Here is an 11,795-nt window from a genome sequence, read left to right as displayed (position 1 = left end):
CACAAAAAAAAAAAAAAAAAAAAAGAAATAAAGGTATATACCTAAATTCCTATTTATGAGATAATCTATAGAAAAAGTTGTAGTAAGCTCTTTTATTGGACACAAGCAACTCAGTTGTAATTTGTTATAAAACTCAATAAGTTTATCTTTTGGGGGAACAGACCTGAAGTAAGATTATCAATAAGAATTAGAGTTTTAGGAAAACCTGTGGCTATTAGCCACTCTTGGGGGCATAAGTGACCCTCTGCAGTAAGACAACAATCACTAGTCTGGGTTGTTTTTACTAAAAAGACAGCCAATTCAGGCAGGCACAGTGGCTCACGCCTGTAATCCCAGCACTTCGGGAGGCAGAGGCGAGAGGACTACCTTAGATCACGGGTTTGAGACCAGCCTGGGCAACTTGTTGAGACCTTGTCTCTACAATAAATCAGATATAAAAAAAATAAAATAAAAAATTAGCTAGGCGTGGTGGCACGTGTCTGTGGCTCCAGCTACTTGGAAGGCGGAGGCAGAAGGATCGCCTGAGCCCAGTAGGTCAAGGCTGTGGTGGCTGTGAGCATGACACTGCACTCCAGCCTGGGCGACAGAGTGAGACTCCAACTAAAACAACAACAACAACAAAAACCCAGCCAATTCTCATCATCCTTCAAGATCAGTTTTTCCCCAAGCTTAACTGGGTCCCCAAACCCTTTCTACACATGAATTCCCTAATATTATACAATATTTTCTTGTCACAGTTTATCCTAAGGAAGAAGAGAAAGCCAATAGGTGCAGTCACTTATTAAAAAATGTGATAAGCCGGGCTTGGTGGCTCAGCTTGTAATTCTATGCCTTTGGGAGGCTGAGGTGAGTGGACTGCCTGAGCCTGCAGGTTCGAGACCCGCCTGGGCAACTTGGCGAGACCTCATCTCTACAATAAATCAAAAAAATTAGCCGGGCGTGGTAGTGCATGCATGTAGTTCCAGTACTTGGAAGGCTGAGGCGGAAGGATCGCCAGAATCCAGCAGGTCGAGGCTGTAGTGGCTGGGAGCGGACACTGCACTCCAGTCTGGGTGACAGAGTGAGACTTCAACTCAAAAAAAAAAAAAAAAAAAAAGTGATGTGCTATGCAAATAGTTCCCATTAGTCATTCTTTGTACTGGCCCGGTTGGGCCATCGGCAGGCAGCCTGTAATATGACTTCCTTCACTGACTGTGTGGGAACCAGCTTCACACACTGCCAGCAAAACACACAGTTTGCCATTACCTTGTTCAAATTTGAAATCGATGTAAGAATACTGATTCATTTCTTTTCTCTTCTTCCTTTTTCCGTTGGTTTCTGGTGATAGCTCCTGCCATTTTTTAATGGCATCAGAAAAGGCCTAAAAATTAAGAGAAAGGTTACCTCTGTAAATGGACAACAAGAATACCTGAAACACAGGCAATCCCTAAATCTCATTTTGATTCAGTTTCAGCAATCTTTATTGCATGGCTAACCAGAAAAAGGCAGTGGCAAAATACATAGGTAGCATTTCATTATTTTTATTTTCTCTTTCATAAACTGCTATAGTGGCATAATCAAAATGCTTACTGACAGATTAAAGAGTGACTGTTTTGCCACCTCACCTCCCATAAGCATTCCAGCTGCCTCTTATCCAGCATCTACCCTACCTTTCCACTTACTAATCTATACTTATATCAAGTGCCAAGTCTACTACCTACATTGCACCTCATCTTCCCCAACCTCTCAGCAGTATTTAATAAAGTGGAACACTCCATTCTCCCATGTTTCTCCTTCCTCTCTGCCTGTTCTTTCTATGCCATCCTCCTCCAATTGGTCTTTACATGCTGAGTGCTCTCTTCTCACCTGATAATTCTCTCCAGGTACCTCATTCACGCTGGTGAGCTTATCTTCCATATGCTACTTTCTCACAAAACCCTATCACTAGCCAGGCTCAGTGGCTCAGCCTGTAATCTCGCGCCTTTGGGAGGCTGAGGTGAGTGGATTGCCTGAGCCTGTGGGTTCGAGACCCGCCTGGTCAGGCGAGACCTCATCTCTACAATAAATAAAAAAAATCAGCCGGGCATGGTAGCGCGCGCCTGTAATTCTGGCTACTTGAAAGGTTGAGGCGGAAGGATCGCTGGAGCCCAGCAGGTCGAGGCTGTGGTGGCCGGGAGCGGCCACTGCACTCCAGTCTGGGCGACAGAGTGAGACTCCAACTCAAAAAAAACCAAAACAAAACAAAAACAAAAACAAAACCCTATCACTATAAAATCCAGGGAGATAGTGGAGAAAAAAAATGCTAACTCTAGTCTGTATTTCCCATCTTTTAGTCCATTCAAATGCACAATGAATGATTTTTACTTGATGTCTCACAAGCCTCATTTAGCATGTTAGCAACCAATGTTTCCCAGATGAGTTCATGATTCTTTCTTTTCATGAGTTCATCTTTTTACAGTATTCTTTACCCTAGTTTATTACACTAATATCACCCACATTCCTTTCACCTAACTCCTACTTGGATCTGTGATTAAATGTCATTTGTGCAAAAGAGGCCTTCCTGGAGCCCCTTGGTCTTCCTTAGATTGTTTCTTCTTTCACCCTTTCTTTTTTTATTGAGTTGGAGTCTCACTCTGTCACCAAGCCTGGAGTGCAGTAGCATGCTCACAGCCACTGCAGGCTTGACCTGCTGGGCTCAGGCAATCCTCTGGCCTCTGCTTCCCAAAGTGCTGGGATTACAAGTGTGTGCCCGGTATATTTCACCCTTTTAATGTCCCTGTATTTTTCTTTCAAAGTCTGTAACACAGTTGCCATTATGTATTGGTTTGTTTGCCTCTCTGTTTCATGTTATCTCCTCCACTAAACTGTGAACCTCTGGAGCACAAGGAAAGTTCCCATAGTTCAAAGTATAGCCTTAGCAACTTGCACAATCTGTATTTAATATTCATTTGGGGAATAAATGAATCCTTGCAAGGGACATGCATGTGTTACAAGCATGTTGCCAATAATCACATTCTGAATCTGCTTCTCCTAGAGAAACAACTATACATTCCTGTAGTATAACAAAAACAAGCATCTGAGCTACGTGAGAGGAAGGATCATGCTTTCACCTTTTATCTTCATTCCTTTCTTTTGGATTGTTCTATTCATTATCTCATTTAATTCTCACAATAATCCTCTGAGACAAGTACTATTTATTTTATAGTAAGAAAAGCAAGGCTTAGAGGAGAGAAAGAACTTGCCCCAAGTCAAACCTTAGTGAAAGCTAGGATCTGAACTCAGGTCAGTCTTGAAGCTCCTCTTTTTGATATTACTACCCTGTTATCACAGATAGATTCAATGAAAGCCCATTAAAAGCTGGCCAATGGCCGGGCTCGGTGGCTCAGCCTGTAATCCCAGCACTTTGGGAGGCCGAGGTGAGTGGATTGCCTGAGCCCGCGGGTTCAAGACTTGCCTGGGCAACTTGGCAAGACCTCATCTCTACAATAAATAAAAAAATCAGCTGGGCATGGTAGGGCATGCCTGTAGTTCCAGCGACTTGGAAGGCTGAGGCGGAAGGATCGCAGGAGCCCAGGAGACCGAGGCTGCGGTGGCCAGCAGCGGCCACTGCACTCCAGTCTGGGCGACAGAGTGAGACTCCAACTCAAAACAGAAAAAAAAAAAAAAAAGCTGGCCAATGACAAATTTCACCTAACTCTACCTCCCTTATGAACCATTTTGCCTGCAGAAATTTGGCTTTCTATTTCTTCTCCTTTGTTTTCTATTTATTTCTTCTTTCTGAAATTCCCACTACCCAAGGTTTCCCCCCCAAATGCTAAGGCACTAGTCCTAAAGTCATATTTTTGTACTCAGTTAAAGGTAAACACCACACCTGTGAACTAGTACTGCTTAAAAACACAGGAAAGGAAGCAGGATAGTTATTTTAATTTGCATTCTATAAATGAGGTAGTTAAAGGGAAGGGTTAAGTAATGAAACTAGAATGTTAACTCAAAGCTTCTGAATGGTGGTCTACTGTTCCATACCACACTTAAAGGCAGCTGGTTCCATTTAAATACTGTTTCCAGGTAGCAGGGGGAAAGTCCCATGTAATATGAACATAAATTGGTACTTATCAGGAAACTGTATCTTTTAAAAAGTTGTCTATGAATTCAAGTAGTCTTCAAAATCTTGCTTTTTAGTTTTGCTAGATATGGGTTCTTGCTATGCTGCTCAGGCCTGGTCTCAAACTCCTGGCCTCAAGCAATCTCTTACTTTAGCCTCCCAAAGCACTGGGTTTACAGGCATGAGTCACTAGACCTGGCCTAAAAATCTTATCATGTAACAGTTATTAACAATTATCACTTATCTTAATATTGACTAAAGGTCTAGTTAAGTAAACCAGATAAAATTAGATTATCGAATGACACTAGAATTCCTTCCTTTTGAGACCTGCTAGTCTACACACCATAAATGTAACACAGTAACTTATTTTTGCTTCTTAGCCTTAGTACACAGAGTTCCTTTAGTGAAAACACCTTTCCTTCAATACTCTGCTCCACTAGTGCTTTTAAGGGCTTCATCACACTGATTTAAACCTTTGCACTCAGAGACATCTCACGGATCACCTAACAGTAACTCGACTACCAGAAATGAGAAATTAACCGACAACTTTGACAATATGCACAACTGCTGGGGTTGGTGGCTCAGCCTGTAATCCTGTGCCTTTGGGAGGCTATGGTGAGTGGATTGCCTGAGCCCGTGGGTTCGAGACCCGCCTGGGCAGCGAGACCTCATCTCTACAATTAAAAAAATAAATAAATAAAATAAATCAGCCGGGCGTGGTAGTGCACGCCTGTAATTCTGGCTACTTGGAAGGCTGATACGGAAGGATCGCCGGAGCCCAGCAGATCAAGGCTGTGGTGGCCGGGAGCGTCCACTGCACTCCAGTCTGGGCAACAGAGTGAGACTCCAACTCAAAAAAAAAGACAATATACACAACTGTGTCCAAGCTTTTGGGGAAGAAAACATTTAGCTAGGGTCAAAGAACAAAAACAAAACAACATAAGACCAAAGCAAAAACTGAGGCGACTAACTTTAACTACAAAAATCCGAGAAAATCCAAGGAAACATTATCATACCACATACCGAAAAGATTTAACAAAAACTGTGTATACTGAAAAGTTGCGTATCTGTGTGTGTGTGTGCCCATGTGTATAAGATATAGGATGCCCATCTAGCACAAAAGAAAGCTACAAATGGGCCGGGCTCAGTGACTCAGCCTGTAATCCCAGCCTACAATTAAAAAAAAAAAATTAGGTGGGTGTGGTAGCCTGTAGTTCCGGCTACTTGGAAGGCTGAGGCGGAAGGATCACTAGAGCCCAGTAAGTCGACGCTGGGGTGGCCGTGAGCGTGGCACTACACTCCAGCCTGGGCAACAGAGTGACACTCCAACTAAAAAAAAAAAAAAATTACAAATAATTTCTAAAGCTGATGAACCAAGCATAAGCATACGTTCATAAATATGGAGACAAATACTCCCCAAAAAGAAGTGTCGAGTTGCCTCTAGAGAGTAGAGGAAGAGGACTTCAACCTGCCATTAAAAATACATAAATAAGCATGCTAGCATTATTTGATAATTCAAATTATGAAAATAAATAACTTTGATAAAAATATTCATTTAAAGAAGTATCTCCTGCTATAAATTTTTAAACTTCACTTATTCCCTCCAGTTTAAATTATTTATTAAAAACACTTAACAGTAAGACTGTCCCTATAGAGGCCGAGGTGAGAGGATTGCATGAGCCCAGAGGTTTGAGGCCAGCCCAGGCAACTTGGTGAGACCCCATCATCTCTACATTAAATCAAAAAATTAGTTGGGCATGGTGGTGTGTGCCTGCAGTTCCAGTTACTGGAAGGCTGAGGCAGAAGGACCACCTGAGCCAAGCAACTTGAGGCTGCAGTGGTCGGTTGGGAGCGTGGTACTGCCCTCCAGCTTGGGTGATAGAGTCAGACTCCTACTCAAAAAAAAAAAAAAAATCCGAGCTAAGATATGCAGTGTTAAGTGCGTATGTTTGCAACACACACACACACACACACACACACACACACACACAGTTTCCCTGCACTCTATGCAGCAGGTCGTATCTGGATCGCAGCCCTCTCTAGCTTGAATTCACTGCTGCAAATCTAAGTGGGAGTGGTGTCACCAGAAGGCTCTTGTAATGTAACACTATGGAATGAATCTGAAGACAGAATAAAAAGCTTGAGAATCCAGTCTGGGCGACAGAGTGAGACTCCAACTCAAAAAAAAGAGAATTTCTCTGTAGAAGGCAAAAAGAAGTGTGACGGGATGGAAACATGTTTACTAAAATCTGATACATGCTAGGCATATGTTTATATACAGTTATCTATTTTTGCAATACGATTTAAGACATCCACTATAACGAAAAGAAAACTGAAGCTCAGTAAGTTTAAGACACTGTCTCAAAATCACAGACTAGTAAATAGCAGAACAGGAATTAAAATCCGAGGAGGGGAAATATCAAGTCTGAGTTTGAACAAGACTCTAGATCTAACTATCAATTTATAGAAAATACAGGGGACAGAGAGAACATTTAATGACACTGGGGGTGTGGTAGGTAGAATTGAAATTGTCAGAACCTATAGGATAACCAACTCATTTTTCAACAAACAAGCTGCAAAAAAATTTTAAAAAAGAGGAGATGATAAATCTCTACAGATTATGAGAGATTTAAGTAACAACTAATTGCAATCAATGGATTTTACTTGAAACCTACTATGACCAAACAAGCTGTTGAAAAGATTTTTGGCACAGAGAAATGTGAACACTGACTATCTGATGCTGCTCATTTTGAAAGCGTGATAATGGTTTTTTGATTATGTTTTTAAAAAGCATCTTTTTTTTTTCCTGAGTCTAGGTCTCACTCTGCCACCCAGGCTGGAGTGTAATGGTATGCTCACAGCTACCACGGCCTTGACCTGCTGAACTCAGGCGATACTTCTGCCTCAGCCTTCCAAGTAGTTGGAACTACAGGTGCATGCTACCACACCCGGCTAATTTTTTGATGTATTGTAGAAATGAGGTCTTACAAGTTGCCCAGGCTGGATCTTCAACCCCTGGGCTCAGGCAATCCTCTTGCCTCCACCTCCCAAAGTGCCAGAATTACCGGCAAGAGTCACTATATCCAGTCTTAAAATGCAACTTTTATCTTTTAAAGATATAAACACTGAAATACTTATGGATGAAAAAAATTAAATGTATACAGTTTGCTTCAAAACTGGGAAAGAGAAAATGAGTAGGAATAGAGATTTTAAAAAATGGAGTGTGAATTGGTAATTGTGCATGACGTTATAACTAAAAAATTGAAAAAAAGTCAAGGGACATGTAACCCATTCTCCACAGCAAACACACTTCCCCTAAACGATCACTTTGGGGGTGGTATGGCGAAGCTGTGTCATTAATTTAATTCAAAAATATTTCTTGGTGCATGTCTTCTACTCCTCTGTCCATGTGACTGTTACTTTCTGCAGGGCAGAAATCCTGTGTATCATTAGAATATATCAAGAAGTTATAAATTCTAATTGAGTGTATCATGTTTTAGCTTCTGCTAAACAGTATTTCTAAATACCCCTCTTGAATTCAAATCGCCCTAACACACCCATTTCAAAACTCATATAAATTTCAAACTACCAACCAAGATAAGAAGACACCATAAAAAATACAAAGGACCAGAAAGATAAGGAAAGGAATAAAGAAGATACAAGCGGCACCTCAAACAGACAAAGTATCACACAGAATCATGTAATTAAAGTGACAGAAGAACGCTCAGGAGATAAACTGGCTAAATGCCCATCTTTATACTACCTCAGGACTACAGTGCATACACAGAAGAACTGCAACCACTGCAGCCCCAAACCCTACAACCGTCCAACCAAATGAGTGGGCTGAGGGATGACCAGGCACTGGGAGCTGGTAGAGAGCACCCGATAGCACAATTCCTTCCACTGGTCTCAGGAAGGGACATATCCCTGGGCAGGAACATTACTCATGAGGACCAACCCACACCAGACCAGGAGCATTCTCCTGTGGTTTGCCCTTTGACTTTTAATCTGGACTCCCTAGGAGTCCAGAAGAGGTGTAAAAGAACCCAGGAGCAGCACAGATGCCAGGCAGAGCCAAAGGATAAAAAGAGCCCTTTCTGTCTTGTGGTCATTAATTTTTGGGAAAGATAATTTGCTTTTCAATGACAGTAAAGACAATCTCTATTATAACACATGACAAGTGAAATTCAAAAATGGAAAGAACTAGCTCTGTTCTCTGCAGAGTAATTTTACCTAAAATGAACCTACAATTAGGAGTTTGCTAACAGTTGTCTTCATCTTCTTGGCATCTAAAGGTGGAAGGGGCTTACCTTAAACCTCAGCGTGAGCCACATTCTCCTGCGGTTCACCTTCTTACAGGTAAGACCCAGTGAGCATTTTAACCATCAAAATAAATCTACATTTGTTTGTCCATTGGAAAAAAAAAAAGTACAGTGTTTGTTGGGAAGCATAACAACTTCAGCAGAACAGGATTTAATGGCAGCAAAGGTGACCAAGAGAAGTAAGCCAAGAAATCTGCTGAGGCTCATGCTACTATACTGCCTGAGTGCCGCTATGAAGCAGGCATTGTGCTGCAAATTCACAGGATCAGTCAGATCTGCATTACCCACTAGCACCCGACCAACCCTTGGAACAGAGACCCTAAAGTGTGATCTTACTTAGGGCCCTGGGGGAAATACTGGAGCTATCAATAACTGCCCACTCTCTTCTGACACACACCCCTACTCCTTAGGACCACTGTGTCCCTGGGCTCTTTCCAGATCTTACCTGATGTCACCTGGATGGTTGGGTGACCTGTCCCAAGTCAGAAAGCCAATCAGGGGGAGCAGGATTAGAAAATATCTCTCACACTCTTGTCATCCTACACTGCCCAGTAAAATGTATTACCCTCCATGTTTTTATGGTCAAACCAGAACTTTTCTGTTTCTCATCTATTATTATTTATTTTCATTCAGTTTTGCTGATCAGCAAATATCTTAGTCTATTCATCTTTACTCTGACAAATTCCTCAGCTCTTTGCATCATAAACCACCCTAATATCTGCAAGCTGAACTCTATATTCTGTATCATGGGAAGAAGTAGTTAAGAGGTGTGTTCCCAATAGGATGAAGAAGTAGAGCACCTTTCGAGTGATTGCATAGTGTCCTTTGAGCTCGTGCAGGGCCCACTTGATGTCCTGACTGCTGAGCATTTTGAAGTCGGCCATCAGGAGATCAGCAGCTTGGATGAAGCAACGTTGGTCAAGAGGAGTCAATTTAGAATAGTCAAAAAAATCTATTTTAGGCAACTGAAATGAGAAAGAAGCACAAAATTAGAGGCTAGATGTGTATTTCCTATAGTGGGCAATCATTTTAAGAACTACATATAGAAAAGAGTAATCTCATTTGTTCTCCTAACAACTCTATAAGGAGGTCACCAGCCCTATAACAGAGAAAAAGAAACAGTAGCTCAGAGAGGCTAAATGACCTTTCTAGAGTCTACAGATCAGCTTTACTAGTCAGAACTATTAAAGAAGTATAGCTGAGGATCTGAACCAATCTTTCAGTCATCCTCTTTCCACAAGATGAAAAAACTATTTTTTTCCTACTACAGAATATGCAAAAGAGACAGTCAAAATAATCTGTGGAAAGTAGGAAGATCTGGTTGGGCACGGTGGCTCATGTCTATAATCCCAGCACTTTGGGAGATGAGAGGATTGCCTGAGCCCACAGGTTCAAGACCAGTCTGGGCAACTTGGCAAGACCTCTCTACAATAAAATTAAAAAATTAGCTGGGCATGGCAACACGTGCCTGTAGTTCCAGCTACTTGGAAGGCTTAGGCAGAAGGGATTGCCTGAGCCCAGCTGGTTGAGGCTGTGGTGGTTGGGAGTGTGCCACTGCATTCCAGCCTGGGCGACAGAGTGAGACTTCAACTCAAAAAACAAACAAACAAACAAACAAAAACAAAACTAAAATAAAAAATAAAATAAAATAAAAGCAAATAAAAAAAAAAAAGAAAGTAGGAAGATCAAGCAATAGACCTCACTGAAGTTAGTTCTGAACTATATTTTCCTTCACTATGTACCATATCAAATGCTAGTTTGGACCACAAACAAAAACAATGGTCTTCAAAGCCAAAGTGTTTATATCTTGATATGAAATTTGGTCAAACAGGTATATGTACTAGATACAAATCTTTTATTAAAAGAAAAAACTACAAACATATTACACTCTAGGTAATAAAGATCTGCATGCTGAAGTATTTACAGAAAAACGCATTGATCTTTTTGCAATTTACTTTGAAACACATTAAATGAAATGAAACATAAGGAAGATGTGCTGATGGATGTAGGAAAGATGTATGATAAAGTAGATGCAGTAAAATGTTAATTTTCTAATAGTACCAGTGGTGGATACACAGGGGATCAATGTAAAATATTTCAACTTTTCTGTTTGAAAAGTTAATATAATAGAATGCTAGAATCCTGGCCAACTCTTGTTTCACTTTAGAAACTTGCTTTGTAGGATTAAAGAAATGGAGGGCTTGTTTAATTCTTTGTGGAAAAGGGAAGATGGAATTATAATAAAAGATAGAGGAGTTAAATACAGAATTCAAAGTGGCTCAGACTGGGAGATCCTACTGAAATATATAGATACATTCTGAAATCCTATTTCTCCCACTAATAGTGACAAAGCACTTTCATCCTACAGAGAAAACAAAAAAAGAAGAACATTTCCAGGTGAAGACTGCAAAACAAGAGCACAACACTTGCCTTTGTCTCATCTTGGCTGGCCAGCAGGCTGCTACTGGGATTTATAATAATTCTATCTTCTCTCTTTGGATAATCTGGATTTTCCAGAAGAAAATTACAAAGTCTGAAAAAAATCAAATGATGTCACTTTTATACTGCTTCCAAATCTCACATCTGTCCATTATTTCTAACACGATATTTGAAAATTTAGATCCTACATTACAGCTGGTCTGTCAAGGAATTAAGATGTCTGTAGCCCAGAAAAACTAAACAAATAAAAGAACAAAAAACCAATTACATTGAATTTCTACCCTGTGAAAGATAAAATGTTAAAAAGCAATGAATGATGAATGCAAACTTGTCCAAAGTTTATCTATTAGTCAGGTGTCAGTAATGAAATCACTGAAATGAATATTGGCTGAAGCATATGAAACTGGAGAATTTGTAAGAAAAGTAGCTATTGTCTGTCAAGAAAATTATGAAAAAACAAGTGGTAAGTGTATTTACATTTACAATTAAAAGTAGTCTAAAAGACTTAATAAATGAACATAAAAGAACTTCTGTTAATTTATTAATATTTTTTGTAACCCTAAGATAACATAAATCTCTATGAGCCGTTTGAGTTAGGCTTAGTTTGTTTAGCTAACAGTGAGATTGATGAACAGACCATGTCTTCATATGAACAGACAATCTTCTTAGCAAATCTATTAGTCTTGTCTATTATGATGAAATACTTCTAACGTAAGGATATACAGGAGTAAGAAAACAAACACTGATGTATTACCACTCAGACTTAACAAATGTTAACTATCCAGACACCTCACCCTAACACAATCAAATCAGATAACCACCTTGGAATGCTTGCATGGTAGCAAGGAAGAGTACGTGGGTTTCAGCCCTCACTACATTTAGTAGCAAGAAAGCCTTTTTTGCTCAATGAGCAATGGGGGCTTCCCCTTGGCTCTATTCCATTTCTTTCTTTG

At 40.4% G+C, this 11,795-nt stretch overlaps 1 protein-coding gene across 2 annotated transcripts in view; it reads right to left on the bottom strand.

Moving 5' to 3' along the window:
* The window catches only part of RNF216 (ring finger protein 216), a 175,898-nt gene that overhangs the window by 108,057 nt on the left and 56,046 nt on the right, over positions 1-11,795 (bottom strand). For both annotated transcript variants that reach the window (XM_008063017.2, XM_008063016.2), the window contains 3 exons: positions 10,834-10,936; positions 9,204-9,368; positions 1,246-1,360 (listed from right to left, as the gene is read on the bottom strand). In XM_008063017.2, the coding sequence (XP_008061208.1) occupies positions 1,246-1,360; positions 9,204-9,368; positions 10,834-10,936 (383 nt within the window). The remainder of the gene's footprint in view (positions 1-1,245; positions 1,361-9,203; positions 9,369-10,833; positions 10,937-11,795) is intronic.

This window comes from Carlito syrichta, unplaced genomic scaffold, assembly GCF_000164805.1.
Source record: "Carlito syrichta isolate Samal-C Ts95f unplaced genomic scaffold, Tarsius_syrichta-2.0.1 Scaffold306441, whole genome shotgun sequence".
Lineage (NCBI taxonomy): Eukaryota > Metazoa > Chordata > Mammalia > Primates > Tarsiidae > Carlito > Carlito syrichta.
Note: the sequence above shows the minus strand (reverse complement) of the source record. Positions and strands in the feature narration are given on the sequence as shown.